The 25,185-nt window shown below is 37.8% G+C and overlaps 2 protein-coding genes across 4 annotated transcripts; one reads left to right on the top strand and one right to left on the bottom strand.

Moving 5' to 3' along the window:
* The first annotated feature begins 121 nt into the window (after nucleotides 1-121).
* On the top strand, nucleotides 122-19,592 carry LOC120624587 (BTB/POZ domain-containing protein 9). 3 transcript variants are annotated; one of them, XM_039891225.1, is made up of 16 exons: nucleotides 122-263; nucleotides 1,332-1,437; nucleotides 2,770-2,933; nucleotides 3,518-3,581; nucleotides 4,001-4,157; nucleotides 5,012-5,111; nucleotides 6,268-6,396; nucleotides 7,557-7,716; nucleotides 9,451-9,673; nucleotides 11,023-11,182; nucleotides 12,324-12,451; nucleotides 13,169-13,408; nucleotides 16,030-16,108; nucleotides 16,865-17,018; nucleotides 17,391-17,553; nucleotides 19,179-19,592. In XM_039891225.1, exons 2-15 carry the CDS (start codon nucleotides 1,356-1,358, stop codon nucleotides 17,540-17,542), a joined length of 1,992 nt encoding a protein of 663 aa, XP_039747159.1. In that variant the 5' UTR covers nucleotides 122-263; nucleotides 1,332-1,355; the 3' UTR covers nucleotides 17,543-17,553; nucleotides 19,179-19,592. The 3 variants fall into 3 exon arrangements, with proteins under 3 accessions (XP_039747159.1, XP_039747160.1, XP_039747158.1); XM_039891226.1 differs by lacking the exon at nucleotides 19,179-19,592 and having other exon boundaries at nucleotides 6,268-6,393; nucleotides 17,391-18,020; XM_039891224.1 differs by lacking the exon at nucleotides 19,179-19,592 and having other exon boundaries at nucleotides 17,391-18,020.
* A 3,085-nt stretch (nucleotides 19,593-22,677) lies between these two features.
* On the bottom strand, nucleotides 22,678-24,317 carry LOC120624411 (GTP-binding protein 10 homolog). The gene has a single exon (XM_039890940.1). It carries the CDS (start codon nucleotides 24,027-24,029, stop codon nucleotides 22,869-22,871), a length of 1,161 nt encoding a protein of 386 aa, XP_039746874.1. The 5' UTR covers nucleotides 24,030-24,317; the 3' UTR covers nucleotides 22,678-22,868.
* Nucleotides 24,318-25,185: the final 868 nt, after the last annotated feature.

Raw genomic sequence — 25,185 nt, 5'->3', positions numbered from 1 at the left:
AATGAATTAAACAAATTTGTTTCAGGCTGTACGAGGACATACCTTTGCCTTTTCCCGAAATAAATTGTAATTTTTTTTAACAAATGTCAAAGTCAAAGTGATTTGTGAATGTTATGTTTCGTTTCCTTTTGGAGTTTATATTTTTGCTCAAAATTCTAAATATTGGTAGTTTCAAGCAGAATGCGAATAAATTTATTCATATGAACATATTTAAATGAACGTTGATCCAGATATTTGTGTTAGACTTCAAAGTTTACTTACATGTATGTTAATAGTTTATTATAATTAGTATTTTGCAATGTATGTAAGGAAACTATCTATAATATACATTGAAACTAGGTACCTTTCCTTCAACTTAGTGTTGTATTTTCTGTTACCATTTAGTAATAAAGTGCATTTTCTTAATACTTAATAAAAATAGCTCTTCATAGAAAACTAATCAGAGTGTGCCAGACCTCAGTACGTTTAGTTATTTACCTTCACTTCCGGCGCAATACAATTTACAAAACACAAGACAAAACGAGTACCTAATTTAAAATAATTGCTTTTTGTCCTCAATTATAAAGGCAAGAAGACTACAACTTGTCAAAGATTCAAAATAGATATATATGTCTCTAATAGATGTAAATAAACCTACTTTTAGTCACTTGTGTAGAGTTTCTTAAACTGTGCCCTGAAATATCAACAACACATTCTAAAAACAAGAAGCCTGAAGCAGTTGTTCTTTTTTAACAATCATTATTGGCATATAACAGCCCTTGTGTGTAATAAAAGATTAGCAGCTTTAGTATGCATTGGAAGCACTAATAGACACATAAGCAGCTTTTTAACAACCTGTCATACTTCATAGCTAATTAAGCAACTGCGAGATAGTGATAAGTGTAAAGCCTGGCTAAGTTGGATGGGGTCATTCTCTTCTACCAGGGTGCAATCTGGAACTGTAGCTTTATTTCAAAGATTTTGAATGAATGAGGTTTTGGTTTTTTTAAATATTTATATTTTAATTCTAACACATTATCATCTTTTTGCAGTCAAAATTCATACAAAACCCCTTTTGTAGGTGTTTTGATTTAGGAAAATTTTGAATTTGTTGAATATTTTGTTCATTTTTATTTTGAAAAACAGTGAAAAATTAGTTTAAATCTTACAGTGAAACCTCTATTGGCTTACAAATAAATGTGACAGAGAGCAGGAATAGTTAGTTGTTTTGTGTTGTTCCTTTTAGTAGCAGTGTCACAAAACACTGAATTCTAAACCATGTTAATATATTTAATGTTTTTTTTCTTTGTAAACTTCAACATCTTGCAACACACCAATCAATTTTTGATCAGTTTCACAGATTGTGTCTGATGTAGATGAGCAACATGAGTAGCCAACACCAGTACATGTCGGTGAACAACCCATCCAGCTCACGAGTGGGTGACATTGAACACATTAGTAAGTATATAGCATATATAATTTAAGAAAAATTTTAGTTGTGATTGCACCTACACTTGAATGAAACTCACAGTCATTTGGTCAGTCTATGGAAGACTGGTAAAAATGTTAAAGTTATTTATTATATTCAAACTATGAACTGTTACAAAATTCTGTAGAAGTTATTCAATTGCATTGTACATTCGTGCGATGTACTGATCCCAGCGTGCAATCTATTTCACACACACAAATGATAATCGGACAAATGGATTGCTAACGTGAACTGATGTCATTTTGTTCTCATGTTATTGATTTGTAGCAGGGTGGTTGTCAACACGCGTTACTAACATCCGTAAGACAAAGACATGTTAGTTTACATGAAAAGTATTATTTATTGATATTATAAAAGTCAACCACCATAAATAAATATTTAGTCCCGTAATTTGCTGTACCAGAATACTTGCGGCGGCAAAAGTGACCACTAGGCAGACATATACAAACTCTTAAGTTCACAATGTAGTTCAGTTCATGGTGAACTTGGAGTGGAACTTGCACAACATCTATGGGTCAGATTATTTTTAGTCAAAACTATAATTAGGGGCTATAAGGAGTATTTTAAAAAGTCTAATTGGAAAGGGCACCACCCATAAAAAGTATAGTAATACTCTAGGTAGAGAAATGGCGCAATATGTGTGTAAATTATTTATTCATAGTTCTAGGCCTGTAACTTTTTTGGATGTTGCCATAGTAATCTGTGGCCCCCTTTCACCTTGAATGTGAACACAGCTGAAATTATGGTTGTCAATACATATATTTTTATGACAGCTTTGCACATTTCTTTAGCTCCAGCTACTGTGATCACCAACCCATCTGCCCAGATGATGGGAAAACCCTTCTGTTGGGAGAGGCATTTAGTCCATCAGGGGACAATTATACCTAGGCTAATGATTGATGAATATAATTTTATACTACTGGAGTTTAATTTTACAAATGCTCCTTCCTACATTCGTACAACTTAAGATGTCATTTTTTGATTTGTATGCTTGCAATCTTAGTTTATTGAAACACTCACTGCAAAGTAAAACATACCTAATTTAACTTTTGTGAGAGTCTCAAATTCTCTGACTACTCATTTGGTATTTTGACAAATTATTAGTTTTAAAGTCAGATAGGTAAGTTCCATTTTACTCTGACGTCACAGTTTCGATATTCGAAAACGGCTTTACGATATCGTGCGTGCAAACGCCGTGCTAAGGGACTGGTGACCCGCCTGCTCGTTTTGCTCGCAAAAAAGAGAAGTCCAATGTATATTGGTTAGTATTATTAATGTACATTAACAGAACGTCTCTCTAGGCCACCTCTCAGAGCACATAGGGTCTCTGTGCCTCTCCTCAGAGTACTCGGATGTGACCCTCATCGTGGAGGGGCAGCGCATCCCCGCACACAAAGTGATCCTCGCCGCCAGCAGTGACTACTTCAGGGCACTGCTGTATGGTGGCATGAGGGAAGCCAATCAGGTATGTTTCCTTTTTCATCGACTTAGGCTTTAATACAAAACCATCTTTCATATCGGCAACATGTTGCGAATTCATTTAGGAACGGTCCGAGGAAACAAAAGGTTTTGTTAAGGGTTATTGACCTCTAGTTTTCGATCGAACTTACTTAATTTTTTTAACGGTGCAAGATTTTCTGTAGTTCACGCGGATGTTAATATGGATGCTGATATGAATTACACAAAAAATCTTTACAACACTAATATTTATAGAAATATAGTAATAGTAATATAAAGTAGACAATTTTAGCCAACAGTTTTATATTCACAGCTGATACAAATAAATATTTATATACGTATAAAGTTGGAGTAGTTAGCATTTTTTGTCATGTTCTGACATTTGAAAGGTGACAGCACCTCACTAATGTCAACACGTTGAAGTGTGATAAAATACTGCGTAACTATACCGACGTTATGCCACGTTTATTGTTAAGGTGGTATAACATATATAAGCTTAAGCATAATATATAAGCTAAAGTTTTGCAGGGATTTATGCAGATAGTCTTTTTTTTTATCCCTGTTTTAATATTGCTCCTTTTACCCATTCAGGCGGAAGTGGAGTTGCAAGCGCCTCTCCAGGCTTTTAAAGCTTTGTTACGATATGTTTACTCGGGTAAGTGGAAATATACATACATTCTAAAGTATTGTTATATAACTTTTATGAATTTATTTTACGCATAACATAACATAAAAGCGATAAAAGTCGGTACGGAAGCAATAGGGCAGAGCATCGAAAACAAACATCTAGAAAAGCGATATAAACTTCCGCGAGCTTTAAACTTCTAAAATATTTGTATGTTCTTAATACAAGTGTTTTTATATAAAAAGATTATTATAGGTTGCGCTGTGCGATGACGGAAGATCAAAATACAGTTGTCACTACCCCTCTTCCCGCCGGTGTCGTACGCATGCATTATGCTTGTGAATCTTGTTCTATTCCATCTGTCCAGCGCCATTTTGACCGATCTCTGCCCATTTGTGTAAAGCTAGAAATAAAAAAAACTTTGAAATTTTCCCCCTGGTCCGGTCAAGGGCACATGGGACTGTCGCTGCTACGCGAGGATACGGTGCTGGACATGCTGGGCTTGGCGCACCAGTTCAACTTCCAGGAGCTGGAGGCCGCCATCTCCGACTACCTGCGCCAGGTGCTCGCGCTCAGGAACGTTTGCGCCGTCCTCGACGCCGCTAGGTACGCCTTTATAGAATCACTAACGCTCCCCCGTATGAGTCGACCTTAAAAATATAGACATATGTTATTCCGGACTTTATTTTAGAACTTTTAAAGAGTTACAATTCTGTCGTACATTATTGTGGCATAACTTTAATCGTTTAACTTTGACATAGCTTTAACCGTTTTGCGAGCTTCCGATGCTTTCAAAAGAAAAACTTCTTTCCGTTTTAGCAATATTTTTTATTGATAATTCGCTCCTATCTCGTCGTAACTTAATGTTATATAGCCTATAGCCTTCCTCGATAACTTATCGAGAGATTTAGAATATGGACTATTGGATTATTCGACACAAAAAGTTTTCACAATCCGAACCAGTAGTTGCTGACGTAAGCGTTCAACGTTCAACCAAACAAACTCTTCAGCTCTGTAAAATTAGTATAGATACTATCTGTATTTGGTTTCAGAGATTAGTTAGTTCGCAGTTGTGATCGCTGTTTTCTCGGTGGGAGGTCCCGGGATCGATACCCGCCAAGAGCTTTTCTGATATTTCTCCTGTCTAGCCTGGTGGTAATAACGCTACATCGTTTGACTGTATCGTACTGAACCAATCATCAGACCAAGACTAAAGAAAATTCAGAAATTTAAAAACAACGGCATGTGTCAAACACCGCACCGGATCCATTTACTATAGCGGTCACAACTGGGCAAGGGCAGTGTCATTATGAAAATTAAGCTTAATTTGCTATTCTCCGCGAAAAGAAGGAGAAAATATTCATAACACAAGCTACTCTTACTTTGGGGCTAGATGGCGATGTATGTGTTGTCGTAGTAGGTATATTTATTTCCAAAAAAATGTATCGTCTCATTTCTAGGCTGTACGGCCTAGACGCGCTGATGGACTACTGCTACAAGTTCTTGGACAGAAACGCAACGGAAGTGCTGCAGCACGACACTTTTTTACAGTTATCCGTAGTAAGTACCCGTTGAAATTTCGAGATGTGCCGTTCACGACCAGTTTCTCGTTTTCTATTTGGTCGAGAAAAGGTTTCATCATCATGATGACATCAACCCATTTCCGGCCCACTACACAGCACGGGTTTCCTCCCTGATTGAAATGGGGTTAAAGCCGTATTTAAACACTCTGGCCCAGTGCGGTTTGGTGGACTACACACAACTTTAAGAATGTAGATGTAGGCATGTAGATTGCCTCACGATGTTTTCCTTCACCTGTGAAGCAAGTAATATTTTAATTACTTAAAACGCACATAACTTAGAAAAGTTTTTCAGCCCCCACAGCCTTGGACTCTGAAAGTAAGGTCGGCGCCCACTGCGCCAATCGCCCGTCAATAATACAATGTCCAATGTATAAAAGAAGACCCGAATTTAATACGTTAGACGTTACATCGCGGGCGTCCGAATTGTATTTCCTCGTTAATTTATGTCTATTGGCTGTCCCTTGTCACTGGCACGTTTCGGCAACTGCCAGCTGTGTATATCGGCGCGAACACTGTATACCTACTGTTATTTCTCTAAAAGTTTTAATCCTAGGCAATGTACTAACATTGTTTACTTACGTACATTATTTACTTACTTGCTTTATTTACTTTAGTAAGTAATCATTTGACTAAACAATATACAAGCAAAACAATCATCTTTTTATTAATTATCCAACATACAGTGTTTATAAAAAATAATTGGTGACGACCATAGAAAATAAAGTCCTAGACTTGTCATGGTCTATGACAGGAAAAATATTAAGTCCTAGGTAATGTAAAAAATTAAAATGTTATTTTTTTATTATTAATAAGAATTTGAATTTTTGGTTATTGTTATTATTGTTTTTTTTTTAATTCTTAATGTTATGTATATAGCTTATTTTTATGTTTTTAATTTGATTTCATTTGTTGTCATTATTACTCGTTCATAAATTCTTTTAATAGCCCCGGGGAGACGAATTTAGGCAACTGTAATGTCGTCACGGGGTGCGTTGCTAAATAAATAAATAAATATAAAAATGTAACAATTTGGAAATTAGTACGCAAACGAAATATATTGAGGCTAAATATGCTAAGATGATAGTGGTAAAGTCTTTTAAAAATAGCTGTTACCGTAATGTCTTATTTCACAGGAGGCTTTGCAAGGCCTTTTGGAGCGCGACTCTTTCTTCGCTCCAGAGGTGGACATCTTCAAGGCGGTGTGCAGCTGGTTCAACGCCAACGAGCAGTGGGTCAAGTCGGAGAGCGGCATGGCCCAGGTTGTAAGTACTGCAACTAAATAACCCTTAAAGTTTATATAAACTTCCGTTAGTTTGTCAAGTTCCATACACATTTGACAAATTAACTTTATTAACTTTTATGTTTTTTTTTAAGTTAAGTTTGTTAACGAGATAAGTTACATTAGGGACGCTTGTTGTGTGACGTATAAATATAAAAAAAATATATAATATTTTTTTATTATAATATATATGTATATAAATTCCACCGTACAGATTTGTTTGTCTGCTGAATGTTTGTCGTTTCAAAATACGCAATCTATACACGTTTTGCTCCGACACTGGAACATACTTAGATATTGACATGACAACGCACTGCTAAGTTGAAATAATCCCGAATTTAAAAAACAATTCACTCAGATGATAAAAAGTACCGGTCCGAAGATAGATCCCAGGGGTACACTGGAAGAGGATGTTAATAAAGATAGAGGAATCAATTCCTCCCAAACGACTGTCGTATGTCTGTTAATTAAGTACAAACCAATTTAGTTATTTTTCGACAAAACTTGGAAATTTTAAGTGTTTAATAAAAATGTTATGATCAACACAATCGAAGGCTTTTGCCAAGTCTGGACAAACATTTCTTACGTTCTTATCCATAATTGACGATCACCATAATTACCTTAGTTATGCTTCAGTTTTGCCTATTTGCTGGAAGTTTCATTGGATTAAAGATCTTTATCATTTATGACCGAGGCCCAAGACTTAACGTGCTATCTGAGGCACGAAGGAAAGGTGATGATCGCAATGTACATCTATTTAGTTACCGAACGGTTTAACGGATTGATTTTTAACGAAGCCATACCATCATTAACATACGTTAATTTTAAATATAAAGCGGTGATCATTTTGTAGGAGCTCGACTTCACCTTTGGGGGGCCGAGCTCAAATCCCGGCACGCACCTCTAACTTTTCAATGTTATGTGCGTTTTAAGTAATTAAAATATCACTTTTTCCGACGGTGAAGGAAAACATCGTAAGGAAACCTGCTTGCCTGACAGTTCTCTTTAATGCGTGTGGAGTCCACCAACCTGCACTGAGCCAGCGTGGGGGACTACTGCCCAAACCACTTCTCATTGTGGGACCCATGCCCTATAGTGGGCCGGTGATGAGTCGATATGATGATTTAAAGTACGGGTTTGCAGGAGAAGATCCTCAAATGTGTCCGCCTGACGCTGATGAGTTTGGAGGAGTTGCTGACCGTGGTGCGGCCCTTCGCGCTCGTGACGCCCGACATGCTGCTCGACGCGATCCAGGAGAAGACGCAGACCAAGAACACGGACCTGCGCCATCGAGGGGTTTTGGGTATGTGGTTTCGGTATCTATATCAATCTTCTGGGTGTAAGTGGGAGGCTAGTACCAGTCAGTCTCCCAAAAGCCAACCTCACCAGCACGTGGTGCACCCTGCACCGACGAGGCTCTGGCGACCGACAAGTGGCGGTATAACCACTTCAAATTGGCGAGACTAAATAAATGGCACAGACCGGTGTCAATCAGTCTAGCCCTGCGATGACTAACCCGCCTGCCCGGCGTGGTCATTATCGGGCAAATCTTTGTAAGATGGAGGATTATAAAAAAGCGCAGCGTAGGTCGGCCCCCAACGAGGTGGACAGATGATATCAGGCGAGTCGCTGGGAGCCGCTGGAGGCAAGCAGCCCAGGACCGTGTATTTTGGAAATCCCTACAAAAGACCTATGTCCAGCAGTGGACGTCGATTGGTTGACATGATGATGATGATCAGTCTTCTTGTTAAATTTTTTTTTTAACTTTAGCATTATTTTGACAACCTTCTCCAAGATAAATCGAATTAAAAGTTATACATGCGAGCAGCTGCAGACAAAGTTGTATGAAAATCCATATCTTACATAGTAACCTCAACTGACGTGTAATTTAAAATTGGAATACATGGCAACCAAGGAGGTAACTTATAAAAAGTTTTGTTTAAATTGAGAACTACGTTGCTTGCAAAAAGAAAGCTGTTCAATTAAATTAAATTAAATTCTTTTATTTGCATAAAACATTGTAAGTATACATGTTTAGTCAAAATCTACGACATGCTAATCTTTATTTACAAAAATTCATTTATAAAATAACTAAAAAATCATTAAAATAAACAAAATCAAACTAATCAAAATATGTCGGCTGAAATATCATTAATTTTACTGTATGGAATAATAAATTTTTAGTTTGTGGAATAATAAGATTTGTGAAAAGGAATAGAAATGAAAACTTAAATTGTTATTTGTTGTTCGTTATTCATTTTCGAAATTAATTGTATTTGACTAAAGAACAAGTGAAAACATGTTTAAGAGAAGAACCATCCAAGCTTTAGCCCAATATGGCATTGATGGACGAACGTCTAAATATGGGAAAAGGCGAAGCCGAGGCCCACTGCAGTAATTTATTATATCTCAAATAAAAAGTTAGAATGGTTGTTTGACTGCACAGAATTAAAAACATACAGAATCCTTATTCAGTGCATTGTGGCCAAAAACAGGGAACCGCCCCGCGCACGTCTCACTTTACACCCGCGGTGTGTTGCTAGCCCTCAAACTTTTTCTTATTTTCTTATTTTATGGTAAACATTTAGAACATTAGAGGTAAAATAAATACTTTCAACTTATTTATTTATTAGAAGTACATATACATTATTTATACATTTAACCCACTCACAGCCAAGGTTATATAAATTAATTTATATACACGTAAAATTATTACTTTAAAAGAAAAATTGGATATATGTTTGGGTGAATATTTGACTCCTAACTAGATATCTGTGTATAGGATATCATAATAAATCTATCAAGAACTTTCGGCTTATTACTTGTATATTTTGTTGTAGCTAACCTGAACATTTAGTTATGTAAAAGCAAATGCGAGCACTAATTACCTACGTTGTACATAACATAAAACTGCTAAATGACTAGCCGTTGGTTCGAGAAACCACACTAAAGTGGAATGGTTTTTGATGCTCCAATATTAGTCGTGTACGCGGTTTCTGTATGTGTTAATTCTGTGATTGACTGGTGGTTGGTCCAGTGCCCGAGGAGAACGTGGCGACGGTGGCGCGCGGCGCGCGTGTGGTGGCCGGCGACATGCGCTCGGCGCTGCTCGACGGCGACACCGACATGTACGACATGGAGCGCGGCTACACGCGACACACCATCTCCGACGCGCCCGACAACCCCGGCATCATCGTGCGGCTCGGCACCACCACCATCGTCAACCACGTCCGCCTGCTGCTGTGGGACCGCGACAACAGGTGCGTGCGACAGAGAGCCCACGATGTAAAATCATCGACCTGGCTATGTATGACAGTATGAAGTATTTATAAAGCAACCGTTGTTTGTAGTTTTAATATTACCTCCATAAAATAAGTTGTAATTATTAGCATTGAGTGAAATTGTAATTTCTTTTGAGAAAATAAACGTCTTTAACCACAAATTGGAACCCGACACCCTCAGTTCTGCGTGTCTGCCTAGCAGCGAGGGCTACGAAGATCAGCAGGATGGTACCATCCAATGACGACAAACCCCTACAACTGTTAATGTTTATGTAGTGAACATGAATGTTCTTAGTGTCTGGGTGTTTATAAGTTATAAGTATTTATGTATATCTTCTATATATATATATAAAAGAGAAAGTGTGTTCCGTATACGCGTATAGAGAGGGTATGTTCCGTATAGGCTCTGAAATGGCTGGACCGATTTCAATGAAACTTTCAGGGAATCTCCGGATTGACCTGGCGAGCACTCCTGTTTTTGAACTGTCAAACTGTCAAATACAGCTTTTATTTACTATGATGATATTCTTTTGTTGGGTGTACATGACTGTAGATAATGATCTTCACCCGCTCAAGAAGAGAATAGAAGAGAATGAATACGGAGAGAAATAAATGATTTAATATATTATGAGACTTACATTAAAAATTTAATGATGTAAGTTTATTGTTTAAATAAAATAAAGCAAAATCTAGGCGAAGCGGGCTGGGTACGCTAGTTATTCATAAATATATTCATCGGTCATCTTAGTACCCATAAAACAAGCTACGCTTACTTTGGGACTGGATGGCGATGTGTGTATTGTCATAGTCATGACATCAACCCATTACTGGTTCACTACAGAGCACGAGTCTCCTCTTACAATGAGATTGTGTTAACACCGTAGTCCACCACGCTGGCCCAGTGCGAATTGGTGGACCCCACACACATTTGTATATATAATTCTCAGACATGTAGGTTTCCTCACAATGTTTTCCTTCACTGTTAAAGCCAGTGATATTTTAATTACTTAAAACGAACACTTAGAAAATATAAAGGTTCGAGCAGGAATTCGAACTCGGCTCCCTGTATACACAAGATCATAGTCGTATTATATTGATTTATGTATTGATAGTTTAAATTCTGAAATTACCTACCCACTAAAGCCTTGTTGTAACTATGGTAAAGCATGTTACTATCCGATTAGTATAATAACATAAACTGACAGCGATTTAATGAACATCAAACCTTTTGTATGGTAATGACATATCACCACTGATAAGCAACATTCAGAACAGTTACCCAGTAAGGTTGTTTTACTTGTGAAGTTAACATAATTTTAAATAAACAGATCGTACGCGTACTTCATCGAGGTGTCTGTGGACCAGAAGGACTGGGTGCGTGTGATCGATCACAGCAAGTACTTCTGCCGCTCCTGGCAGAACCTCTACTTCGAGCCGAGGGTGGTGCAGTACATTAAGGTTGTGGGCACCAGCAATACTGTTAACAAGGTTAGTCGTATATTTTTCAGGGCTTCGTAGTCGCTGAACCAACCTAAAGATACTCCAGGTAGAACTTGTGTGACTTTTAGGTGATCTGAAGGCTTGTCCAAAAGTTAGTTTTATCTAGATAACTGTATTTACAGCGTTATCTGGGAGGAAGCTAGGAGTGCGCCCCGCGGTTAGACGAAACTATAGGAGAATAGTAACCTAAGGGCGTTGGCAGCTTCAAAAATCCATACTCTCGCAGCGTCAGTAAAACAAACTCTGCATGATGAAAGAAATGGGTAATCGGTCTAAAATCGTTATTCTTCAGCCATTGAAACTTAGAAGTATCGTACATAATTAATAGAATCAACTTCAGCGCGATTTATTTCCGTACAGCTGCAGATTGTTTATGAACTGAAAGCATTGGATGCGATGTATGTAAGTTTTATCATGGCGTTATGCCGCAAAGAAACAAAGCGTCTATTTCATTGCGTTGCATTTGTCAAATTCAGTGTTACAGTATTCCTTTCTGCTGTAACGATAATTGTCGATGTAACCTATAAATATTTTTGACAGCCGGTTAGCGCAGTGACCCGACCCTACTTTCTGAGTCCAAGGCCGTGGGCTCGATTCCCACAGCTGGAAAAATGTTTGTGTGATGAACATGAATGTTCTTCAGTGTCTGGGCGTTTATCTGTATATTAGATTAGATAATAGCCTTTATTAACAATCTTATAAATTACAGTTCACCTTATTCTACTTAGTACTACCAAAATATTTATTTTATTTATCTATCATAGGTAGATACAGAGTAGATATGGAAGTAAAGTAATTATAATAATTATACAACTAAATGCGTACCTCACATCTTATATTGGTGTGTATGTAATGATGCAATTTAAAATCTACTGTCCCTTATTTACGTAAAAACCTGTATTATATTATAAGTATTTATAAGTATTAGATATCAGCTATCTTAGTAAAATATCAAATTTCATCAGCTATCTTAGTACCCATAACACAAGCTACGCTTACTTTAGGGCTAGATGGCGATGTGTGTATCGTCGTAGTATATTTATATTTATTGTATCCAATTAATTTTAAAAAAAGATGTTGGTCCTTGTATACCTTTGAATGCGCCTCAAGTGTGCGTTGGTTCTCGCAGGTTTTCCATGCAGTGTCCCTTGAAGCGATGCACACGTCGCTCGTGCCGCCGTTGCGTAATGGCCTCGTTTGCCCCACGCACAACGTCGCTACATTGGACCTCTCCGCTGTCGTAATCGAGGGTATCAGGTGAGTTTTATAATCAGACAACTGCTACTTACTGGCAAGTGGCACAATGGCTTATTAGACTAATGGCACCATCAGCATGGCCAAATTTGGTTTTTCTGTCAAGAACTTCTCCATTCTTCAGTACCAGATTGGGCTTAGAAACTTGTGAGTTGTTTAGCCCTAGAGTTGTTTATTCGGTTCAATGCATTATTAGTAATTGACGCAATCGCAGAACCTCATGCTCGTAACTACGACTGCATTTCGGGATGCCCCTCGATTGACGTACTCACCGTCAATATCATTAGCTATCGAGGGAAAAGACAATATAAATTCATTTTATTATTTGCTATAGATTCATACGATTTTTAAAGCACTATGAATATACTATCAATGAACATACAAACTATGGTTTTGCCGTGTTTTGCTGTATAGGTGACTTAAAGACAATGTTCGTGAAAGAGAACGCTTCTTAAAGAACGTTCAGGTTAAACACCTGACTCCTAAAAAGTAGTCTGTGACAGTTAAGATAGTTTTCTACACCGTGCGCAAAAATCTTCTGTTGTATCAGGTGTCCCTTAAAGTATTTTTGACGAGATTTTCACCCAAACCACGTCTACCATGTAGCATCTAAATGCACGGCTAAACAAGACCAAAAATGCTCTGTTCAATCACTCGAGGCTACTGGCCAAGGGTGCTACATGAACTAGGCGGGTGGTAACGGACCCGGCGTGCCCGCAGCCGCTCGCGCAACGCGCTGCTCAACGGCGACACGGAGCACTACGACTGGGAGCAGGGCTACACGTGCCACCAGCTGGGCTCGGGCGCCATCGTGGTGCAGCTGGCTCAGCCCTACCTGCTGTCGTCCATCCGCATGCTGCTGTGGGACTGCGACTACCGCCACTACTCCTACTACGTGGAGGTGTCGCTCAACTACTGGCACTGGGACATGGTGGCCGACCGCACCAGGGATCCGTGCAGGTTAGTCGGCGTGGGGTGTTACAGGAGACGATCAGCACATCTCACACGGGGACTGGGGCCGTCTGACATACCTCGGACGTGGGGGGAAACTATCTGGTTCCTTCCGCAGATGAGCTTAGCCGCGTGCTTCCTTTACTAGATTTACTTGGAGCTGGAGTAATTATAGTCTGTGAGGCGGTGCAGTTGATGAAAGAGGCGTGTCCACTGCTGAGCGCTGATTAGCTGCGGCGCTCGAGTTATGCTGTTAGCTGGTTGGCTCTGGCGACATGTGATGCGGTTTGATTGGCTGGCATAGTCGTGTAATAAAATATGTTGTTTTTAATGCTTGTTCAGGTGTTGTCACCAAATTTTTGGGTGTTTAAGTTTAGTTTAAGATTTTACCGCCTTTAGGTTGGATTTTATTAAAATATTTTCTTAGCATGAATCTTAAAAAAATACTCTTAGACTTCTTTCTTCTGCCTCAACTCCAGACTTTCCTGCCTTTAACTTCAAATCTTTCACTGAATGTGATGTTAAGAAGAGCATTATGTCCATCGCCTCGAATGCTGTCGGTACTGATTGCATAAGCCGTAATATGATCATTCCTATTCTTGATGTTATTTCTCCCATTCTAACTCATATCTTTAATTATTCAATCCACTGTAGTAAATTTCCTGATGCATGGAAAAATGCACAGATTATTCCTCTTCCTAAAAAGACAACCCCCGAATCTTTTTCGGATTTTAGACCTATATCTATTCTACCCTTTTTGTCAAAAGTTCTTGAAAAACTAGTTTTCCAGCAACTGAATCTATTTCTTAATAAACATTCCCTTCTCAATCCTTTGCAATCGGGATTTCGTCTTGGTCATAGTACGGTTACAGCATTAGTTAAAGTGACCGATGACATTCGGCTGGCGATGGATAATAAGCAGGTTACAGTTTTGACTCTGCTTGACTTTAGCAACGCTTTCAATACTGTTGACTATGACATTTTGCTTAGTCTGATGTGCTCTATTAACATATCTCCATCTGTGATAGACTGGTTTCGGAGTTACCTCTATGGTCGTCGACAACGCATTCGCTTGGATGAGTCTATGTCTTCTTGGTGTGATGTTACGGCCGGGGTACCTCAGGGTGGCGTGTTATCTCCCTTACTCTTTGCTATATTCATCAATTCCATTACTCAAAATATATCTTCTCTCTACCACATGTATGCAGATGATATCCAAATTTATCGCCACTCAAGCATTGAAAATCTTGGTTCTGCTGTCTCTGCTATAAATATGGATCTTGGGGTTATTTATGAGTGGAGCAAGCAATATGGTCTAAAAGTTAATCCTGTGAAGTCTAAATCAATCATCATTGGCAGCCCTGGAATGATTTCCAAAGTTGATGGACGTAACTTATGGCCTATTCTATATAACGGTGTAGGTATACCTTTTTGTGCTACCGTTAAAGACCTTGGCTTATATTTAGATCAGGATTTGTCTTGGTCCACACATATAAAAGAAATGAGTAGACGTATGTTTGCCACCATGGGCTCGCTGCGACGCCTAAGATCTATTCTCCCAATCCCGACTAAAGTTATGTTGGCACATTCCCTCCTTCTATCTATTCTTGACTATGCGGACGCAAGCTATCTTAATTTGACTGAGGACCAGCTTAACAAACTTGAGCGTCTCCAAAATCTTGCTATTCGGTTCATATTTGGCCTACGCAAGTATGACCACGTATCTGAATTTCGACAAAAGCTCAAGTGGCTCCCTATTCGCCGTCGCCGAGATATGCATGTCCTTTCACTTCTGTACTGTGTGTTATTTAATCCTAAAACACCTTCGTACTTGAAGGAAAAATTTGATTTTGTAGGATTGCCTGCTGATTTAAGATCATGTCGTATGCTGACACTTCACATGCCTTTTCACAAGACGAAGTTCTATAAACTCTCGTTTACAGTGCAAGCTATTGAGTTGTGGAATGCGCTCCCACTAAATATACGTGAGGCAAAATCGCTTGAAACATTTAAAAACGCGGTGAAAGCATATTATCTTGCACTATAATGACGACATTTATTATACCTTGATTATGTTTATTTTTATTATCTATATGTTCATATATGTGTATGATTGAGTATATATTAGTTTATTATTTTATATTTATTTATTATATTTTTCTTATTTGTGCAATTTTGTTTATGTATTTGTATTTAGCTATTTGAATGTACGTTTATAATAATTTTACACCACCTGTCCGCTCTCTCTCATCTTGTCCTAATCCAAAGGTTGCCTGGCAGAGATCGCTACTTAGCGATAAGGCCGCCTTTTGTATTCTACTTCTGTCTTTGTATTTCTTTTGTTTTTTTTATTTTCCTAACTTCATTGTGGTGTACAAATAAAGAGTTAAATAATAATAAATAATAATAAAAATCGTAGGCTCTCTTATGTATTGCAAGTCTTGTGATTATCACATTGCGTTAATTTCAACAATTGCGATTGTTGTAATTTAGTGAAATTATGGCATTTTGGCCAATAGAAGTAATCAGCCAATCATTGCGATCGTCGACCTGTCGCAATCATTATACGGCAATCGACCCGCTTTTTGATTAGTATAGAAGATATATGGAAAGTGGTCGTGGTCCCGCAGGTCGTGGCAGGTGATCCTGTTCTCCCCGCGACCAGTCTCCATCATACGCATCGTCGGAACCAATAATACTGTCAACGAAGTAAGTTATCCCTTTTCACTATTATTTACATTTTAAATTGAGTTCGCAATCCGAACTTAAACGCATATGCCATCGCCATAATTACTTATTACGTAAAGTTGCATACAAGTTTTAACTACGACCACGAAAATAAATTAACTACTTAAAATCATGTAATATTATAGACGTACCTCTGTTTGCGGTGTTTAATGACAATGTTCTTTTTTCGAAATCCATACAGATGTTCTTCTTTTGAAATTCGTACAGATACCACTCATCGAGTAGTAAAAATGTGGCTGTCTCTTGAGTAAATCCTATGTACTATATTATGGAGTTCATTACAACATTATTAGTTTATTAGGACATTGGGTGTTGTAATGTTGGCAATAACTATCCGTTTCAGAATCTTTTATAGAAGACTGCATTCGCGTATAAGTCAAACTAAAAACATAGAAATATGCTGTCACGGCCTTTTCCAGAACTTTTAAACGGGAACAACTTACAGCTTATGCAGCGGAAGCTCTCAGAAAAAAACCCTTTTGAAAAATTCTTCATTGATCTCTTTTTGATCTAGGCCTATTGATATAAGTATAGCCTATAGTCTTCTTCGATTAATAGGATATCCAACGCTGAAAGAATTTTACAAATCGGACCAGTACCTAGTTCCTGAGATCATCGCGTTCAAGTAAACGAACAAACTGTTCAGCTTTTGATATTAGTATAAGATTTAAGGCATGGGGGTAGATACAAGTATTAATGGTGTGTAATGTGTACAAGGTGTTCCACCTGGTGCACTTGGAGTGTCCCGCACAAGTAGAGGAGGCGCGTGAAGACCCTGTCGCTAAGAAACAACGACCGTCGCGCGAACGAGAAACGAACGACAGTCGCGAGGGACGCGAACCGCGCGACGACAGGCGCAGCCCGCCGGAAGGTAAGTTCTATAGCAAAAATAAGCGTATTTTTATAACGACTTTACGACTGCTATTATAAATAAATAAATATTGAAACAGATATATAAATACATTTATTAAGACAATACACATTTCCATCTAGCCTCAAAGTAAGCGTAACTTGTGTTATGGGTAATAAGATGACTGATGAATATTTTTATGAAATACATATATACATAAACACTTATAATATGCAGATAAAAACCCAGACACTGAACAACATTCATGTTTATAACACAAACATTTCGGAAAGAGCCTGCACAGCCTTGGACTCAGAAAGCAGGGTCGCTGCCCACTGAGCCAATCCGCCGTCAAACTTCAGCTGTTCCTTGTATAAAGAACACGCTTTCCAGGTAGCCGCAGCCCGGATTCCCGACCCCGAACCCCCAGCCCCTCTGGCGACGGAGACTCTTCCGGCGGCGAGGGCGGAGCGCCCGCCGTGCCGCGTAGAGCCCTACCGCCCGCGGAGACCGCCACCGAAGCAGAAGAAGGTTACGATGACTGAATACCGGAAACGTGAGGATGGAAACATGCTTATACACAACACGCGTACATTTCAGTTACTTGTGCAATTCGCTGTCCAACTGACAGCGAATTGCACAAGTAACTGAAATGTACCGGCCGTTTGATAGTCTAACTGCAACTCTGTATTTTACAAATACATCTCCCAAGGGGTATTAATGTCATGATCATTTGAGGCACGTTGAAAACTTGTCCAATACTTCTCATATAATATCCCAACATAAAACCGCTGGAAACAAGCGACCGTGGATTTTAAAACTCCCTACAAATAAACATTTGTCTGTCAGTGAATGTCAATCGGTTGAAGTGTTTACAGAACTGCAGACCAAATTCAAAGATGTTTTATTCATGTAGACCTTATCACTTATGAAGTGATCATACATATAACCAGCGATGTCGATAACTACATTCGTTAACTTAAAACTAAAGCTAGGAGGGTTCCGAACGCAACCTGGTCTAAAAAGAGCCCACAACAAACTTGTCGCCTTTTTTAAATATAGTTCAACGGGTACATACCACGATAATATTTTGGATTTGTCGATATTTCGACCCAGTTGCATGGATCGTGGTCACGACGGGACTGCGTAGGTACGAGATGTCGAGTTGGATGTCACTTGCAGAATCTGACTACCCGCTTTCGTGTTCTTTCCGACAAAAAGAACACGAAAGCGGGTGGTCAGATATTTTTATCACCATCTCACAGATGTGAGACCTGGCCGGGGACTAGCTATATCAAGCATTATGTTTTTAAACACATGTTTACAGCGTGCTTCAAATACAAACTTTAAAATGACAACCAGCTCTCCAGCTATCGTGTTAGTAGTTATTGGATCGTTGGGTCACTTGTCGGTCTTTCAATCCAGATCAAAGGGAATTGGCGGAACGATGGCCGCCAGGTCTATATTGTAGCGACGAGTTAAATTTGTTACTAGAATTTACTTTATCTTGTTATGATGACAGAATCCACAACATTCCTTTTATAACTAACTTTTTATTACACTGTTATGCACAGCGAAGTTTTTGTTATGTAAAGAGTCGAATATTGATAACTTACATAAATCTTGGCCAATGTGTTCTTTCTATTGGTACTTATAATGACCAACATCAATTTCTTGGAGAGCTAACGTCGGCGCGGCCGAATAGTATCGCGTGAACTGCACTATATCCTTCGAAGGATAAGTTTGCCGCATTCATTACTCAGAGTTCGCCTCGATTTCTAGAACTATGCGTAGCGATATTGTCACTATTAACGACCGTTTTGCCATAACTACTGTTTAAATCGAGTATTTTTTAAAGAACAAAACTTAATTTACTATACTCTGTAAAAAGCATGAGAATCTCTATGGTGTAATCAAGACACACTATCGTGTGTCAGCCAAGGTCCAGCCAAGAGTAAGGAAATGGCCGCTACCGTGTATATTACACGAATCACATTTCTTCAGTTTTTATACTCTACACCAAAAACAGATCTTACAACGTACAGATTCTAATGTTTTTCGATGATATAACAAATAAGGCTTAATGTTTTATTTTTATAGTAATAATTTCCAAACCAAACAAATGGGCCACCTGATGGTAACTGAAAAACTGTCCCTTTAAAACAGAGCAACCCTTTACAGGGCATGCTAGGAGCTCGTCCTGCAACATGCCGACCTGTGTCCATCAAATCCATTGAAGCGTATATGTTAAGCCACATGTGCCAACCATCGGAAAACACGCAATTCAGACCGGAACTCAGCATTGCAACTGCTTAGCGGCAGAAATAAGCATGTAGATAATAATTCCATTGTTCATGTTCATTGTATATCATAGAATTCCGCAAAGTAATGCCTTCTTCTATCCAACATTCGAGTATTTTTATTATGAAATTTGACACTAGGGCTGATCTTGTACTTTTAGTTTTCATTTATATTAGGCCTTTTAACATCTCCAAATAAGTCTTCTTAATAAAACTTTGCTGTTATTATAGAATTTAACCTAAAATAAAAGAATATTTTGTTATGAATGAATGAATGAATACACTTTTATCTCACACCACATCAGTGGCGTGCAAATAATAAATAATAATTAATAAATAAATATACTACGACAATACACACACCGCCATCTAGTCCCAAAGTAAGCATAGCTTGTGTTATGGGTACTAAGATAACTGATGAATATTTTTATAATAATAAACATAAATACTTATAATATACATATAAACACCCAGACACTGAAAAACATTCATGTTCTTCACACAAACATTTTCCAGTTGTGGGAATAGAACCCACGGCCTTGGACTCATAAAGCAGGGTCGCTGCCCACTGCGCGTCAAAATAGGGTATGCACAGGGTATGCAGATGATATAAATTGAACAAAATCTCCAGTACGAGTTAATAAATACTTAAGGGTAGGCTTGTTATAACTCTTACAATGCCTATCCTTAAGTTTTTTTTTTATCTCGTACTGGAGATTTTCTTCATTTTTTATCTTCTGCATACCCTCTATGCACGCCACTGCACAACATAAAAATACAGGAAAAATTATAAAAAAAACTTGTTTACACGATGTATACAATTGGGCGGCCTTGACATAGCGATCTCTTCCAGGCAACCGATCCATAAACCACTATCACTTACGATATTTCCATATCCATACCATGTTATATTACCATATCAATGCGATATAAAGTATGTGTATCGCGGTCGAACTCCCTGTGTCGCGCGATGCAGTGGTGCCTCGCTCACTTCCCCTTAAGGGAAAATTACGTAAATTCGGGATATAATGGCACATTTAACATTGGGGAATGCACTGCTACTGGACTACTACTATCTTAGTCGCCATAAAGATTATTTTTAATAATAACGTACCTAATATAAAAGTGACGTAATAAGAAGAGAAGTTACGTCGACCGTGTTGTATAAAACATACCTATATTTTATCGTAGATTTGTATGTTACATAATTAAGACTGTAGGACGTAATGCAAGACTAGCTTTTCATTTAGAAAACAAAAAGTATCGTTGACTACCCTGCGCAATCGACGGTTTTGTCCTTTCCTAACTACCAATTATTAGTCCACGGCACCAGCACACACCAGCGTTCTAGTTCACAAAATATATCTATTGATTGCAGTACTTATATGAGTCAATCTGTAATTTTTATTTTAATAATTATTTAGTTTGTAAGTATAATAAGGGATTTCTAGTCTATGACCTGTCGGTATGCCTATAAGGTTAACGTAAGCTAAAGCCTAGCAAGGCAAATTAGGTAGATAAAGTTTGAGATTAAAGGAGCTTAACTCACCGAAATCTTCCTCGAAATATGCCCAATTATACAGTGAAATTGGACTCGGGGACTATTCAGTCTAGTTCTGCCCTCAACTTTAAACAATAAAAACCGCGATGCATCGAAAGGACATTCTCCTTCTCTTCCCACTTTACCTTTAATTAGGGGTCCGGAAAATGAATGTACAATTTCTAAGCGTATCACGTACTTTAAGTGAGTTTTGTTTTTATACTGTTATTCCCGAACGATCCCGGATCGGTTTGGACTAGGCGGACAAACGCTAACCAAATAGCTCGCGAATTCAGCGCTTACATTTGCTGATTACGAGACTGGGTGCACGGCAAATCTCTTATTATCTAAAACGGATTAAACTTTTGTGTTTCGAATGAAATTAATTTTATCGTCCGTTCATTCCAGTTTCTTTGCCTACCATGGCGTTTGTCTAGATCAGGGCCAGTCTTTAATTACTTTACGGGGGCATACTATTTATACATTTAACTTATTCTACTCTTAGGGTTCATTCCCATACATCGAGTCTAGTGGCCGATCGACTTGCTGCCATCGTTTAAAGCATTATTATATGAAAGTGACGGTTAATATGGCATATCCTGTCAATATGACTATAAAACTGCTATTAAAGATGTTAGCCTCGTGGGTTTAAAATATAGCGCTCTGGAATCCAGTGGGGTAGAGTTATACAAACCAGAAGTGGCTAAGATGCGCGCCTCGATATATTTGTCTACCCATTTTCTTACTTATCTCTTAACATAATTATTATGTCGTGACACGTGTGTTAGCCAGATCTATGGTCGGTATTCAAATCTTGTCCCCATGTCTTCACGCCACTCGATGATGTTGCTGCGTAATGCACCACGTAACTAACGTGACTGATATATGGGAAAAACCCTAAATTTTGGGTGTCTCCTTTGCATTTTTTTAAATGTTTTATGTACTCAAAAAATAATGCAACGGCGCATTAAAGTGTAATACAATTATAAGTTTCTAGATTAAGTCATTGTTTGTATATTTGTTTTTTTTTATTTACTTCAGAAAGTCTTGACGTAAATCATTATACCTTAAATAGAATCTGGTGAAGAAATTTTCTAAATTAAAATTGCATTTTATATTTATTTTTTACGTAATACCGTTTTAACCGTAACAAACAAAGTGACGAAAACTCTGTTGACTATTTGTTTAAATTAGACTTTATACCATTCATTCAGAGATAATTTTCTACTGTTGCAACATTAAAATTTTATAACACTTAGTGTAGATCCAATAACATTATTATTTGTTTGTTCTTAGCATATAAGAGAATGGGTAAGATTATGTACTGTGATAAAAAAGTTTGTAAGAGCTGCTAAGTTGATGGTAAACATATTATTAGTGTAAACTTTTAACTAGATTAGATCCTATCACTTAAGGCAAACTTATAAAGCTTTTACTTTAATAAAATTACGTTGTGAAATTTGGCCATTTTATTTAATCCTGACATCTTGGTTATGCATGGCTTACAGAGCAGCATTAGGGTCGGTCCATACTGGAAACATTGGTTAGCATTTTCTCTTATGGGATATTGTTAAATGTTAGCCTATGCCTAATGACGAGGAGAGACCTTCCGATCTGCAGATGAGGGGTGATTCAGAGCGGTGTGAAAAACTGCCCAGTTATGGGACTAGCGGACGGGTGTGGGCGGAGTGTCTTTCGTTGCTGGCGTGCGGGAGCAAGGGCTAGTCGCCCCCATTCATCTGAAGATCTGGGCCCATCTTGGTATGGGAAGAAAAAATATGTAATAAAAACATTTGACTTGGCTGTAAACTGGTGACAAAGGCTTATTGAATACAAACAGTCATTTGTATAGCAGTATATTTTTGTATTACATGGGTGCTAAGGTAATTTTGGACTGACCAATGCAGCATAAGCATATTTGACATTTCATATGTGGCTATGTGAAATAAGTGCATTTTGAATAATTACTACGAATATGATTTAATATTTCAATTTAATTTATTTACAAATAAGATGCTTTAAGATAAATTATTAGGTCACCTGAGACCCCCTTTCTTTCACAATAGCTCTGTTCTTCCTCAAAAGCGTACTTGCATCGACAATATCAGGGTTATTTTCCTCTGCATACTCATCTAAACGTTTCCTCACCAAGTTCTTTAACTCTTCAATAGATTCACCTTTCAAGGCTGATATACCAATGATATCTTCAAATTTGATAACTTTATTTGGTTTTATTTCCTCAGGTAAGGTTTTTAAAATATTATCCATATTTCTAAACGCTTCTTTAACTTCTAAGAACTTTTCTTTTGCACCTGGTAGATCCAATTTATTTACAGCTAATATTGCAGGCTTATCTAATAAATCTTCATCATACAGCTCCAATTCTTTGTTTAAGAGCATAATTGTTTCCAGACAAGACCTGAATGGGTACTTATGGCTCAATTTAAAACCATGTACGTCAGTTATAAATAGTAATAATTTTGTTCTCTCAACATGCTTTAAGAACTTGTGACCTAGTCCAACATTATTGTGTGCACCTTCTATTAGACCAGGTAGATCTGCTATCGATATCTGCCGCAAATCCTTATAGTGAATAATACCTTTGTTAGGTTTTATTGTGGTGAAGGGATAGTTTGCTATTCTTGGCTTGGCCCTAGATATTGCTCGTAACAATGAACTTTTTCCTGCGTTCGGGAACCCAACAAGGCCAACATCAGCGATTAATTTCAAGTCTAACCGTATGTGATGTGTTTGACCAAAGTGTCCGAGAAAGTTGTTGTCTTTGGTGCCCCCTGGACCTCCGCGCGCGACTATAAGTAACTCATCTTGTTTGTCAACCGATCCTAAGACTTGTCCGTCTTCTCTATAGATTGTAACACCGAGCGGGACCTCAAGCTTCACGTCAGCCCCGGGATTGCCAACAATTTTTGTTTTACGACTGTCTTCACCATGTCCTGCAGTAACAGTTTTGCCTCGATATTTAGTCATGATAGACCCTAAATTGGCTTCTTCTTTGCCCACACAATATATACATCCTCCTTGTCCACCGAGCCCTCCAAATTTTGGTAAGCCGGTCCCTCCAGTGCCACCTTTTACGTGTAGTCTTACTGTGTCGATAAACTTACTGCGAAGAAACTTCCGGGGGCGTTTAAATTCTTTAATTGCAAACCACGTTCTACTGAGAAACACCATTTTTAAATGTGTTTATTCATTCACAGGTTCATTTAAATACAAATATTAAAAAATGAAAATTCTTTTGTTTTTCTTTTTAGGTTATGGGTAAATGTCAATTATTGTTGTTGTCAGTCTTCTGAACATTCTTGTTCTGGGGTTTGGGGTGTTGTAGGCTTCTGTGCACGACGTCTTGTTTGGTCTAAAACTTACAATTTCATTTAGTATATCATATAAATATAAAATTGAACTTCTTCATATAAAATTGAACTTCAGTTAATAATAACCAATCACAAAATGGAGTTATAACACGATTTATTTATTTATGTATTAAGAGTACTAACTCAAAAAAAAAATCAAAATTCGATTATTTCAAGTTGGCCTAATATAAGCACTTTTGAAACGTCACAACATGCATATTACACGTTTTTAAACATAGTACACACACAAAAACAAGAACTGATATGCACGTCAATTACAAGTGCACATAGCATTGACAAAGCGTTTTATATATTAAAATTGATATTTTATATTTAAACTTGATTTGACAAAAAAATTAACAAAAAATTTAACTCACCGGTAAGTGTTCGGTGAGTTTTTTTCAAACTTACTGAACAAACCCAATGAATATTTCATTAACGATAATTTCACCTCATAAAGCAAAGTAATCTAATAATAATTCGATGAAAATAATCGATTACTTATAAAAACTAATCAATTTAACCTCTGAATCCATCCTCAAAAATCTAAATGTCAGTTTCAAACAGTTCAAATTTGGAATTTTACATTTACGACACTTTTTGGGGAAATGCCTATAAAAAAATATCCATCCCACATTTCATGATTCTGTAAACGGCATTGGCTTCCTAAATAATTTATCTTTATCATAGTGCAATTTATAGAAGTATAAGACTACAATGAAATATATAAAAATCGTAAAGAATGCGTCAACTTGCACCAAAATCGCATGAAAATGGCTAAAACGTGGTGTCGGTATTTGACCTTTATAGCGATAAAAATACAACGAAATTCACAAATCCAATTGATAAAATAGCTTTCTTGTTTCTTTATGAACATAAAATAACCTAGTCATTACACAAAACACTGTAGTTATTTATTGTAAAATCCAGAAAACCTTCAGCTCCACACGCCGTCACGGTGGGAAATAAGTGGCGCG

The sequence above is a fragment of the Pararge aegeria genome, chromosome 6 (assembly GCF_905163445.1).
Source record: "Pararge aegeria chromosome 6, ilParAegt1.1, whole genome shotgun sequence".
NCBI classification, from domain to species: domain Eukaryota; kingdom Metazoa; phylum Arthropoda; class Insecta; order Lepidoptera; family Nymphalidae; genus Pararge; species Pararge aegeria.
This window is presented reverse-complemented; position numbering and strand designations above follow the sequence as displayed.

Excerpts from the sequence above, each read along its gene's own strand:
- LOC120624587 (XM_039891225.1), top strand. The coding sequence starts at position 1,356 with ATGAGCAACATGAGTAGCCAACACCAGTACATGTCGGTGAACAACCCA. Across the intron at positions 6,397-7,556 it reads AGAGCGGCATGGCCCAGGTT|GAGAAGATCCTCAAATGTGT; the intron begins GTAAGTACTGCA and ends ACGGGTTTGCAG. Across the intron at positions 13,409-16,029 it reads CGCACCAGGGATCCGTGCAG|GTCGTGGCAGGTGATCCTGT; the intron begins GTTAGTCGGCGT and ends GTGGTCCCGCAG.
- LOC120624411 (XM_039890940.1), bottom strand. The coding sequence starts at position 24,029 with ATGGTGTTTCTCAGTAGAACGTGGTTTGCAATTAAAGAATTTAAACGC.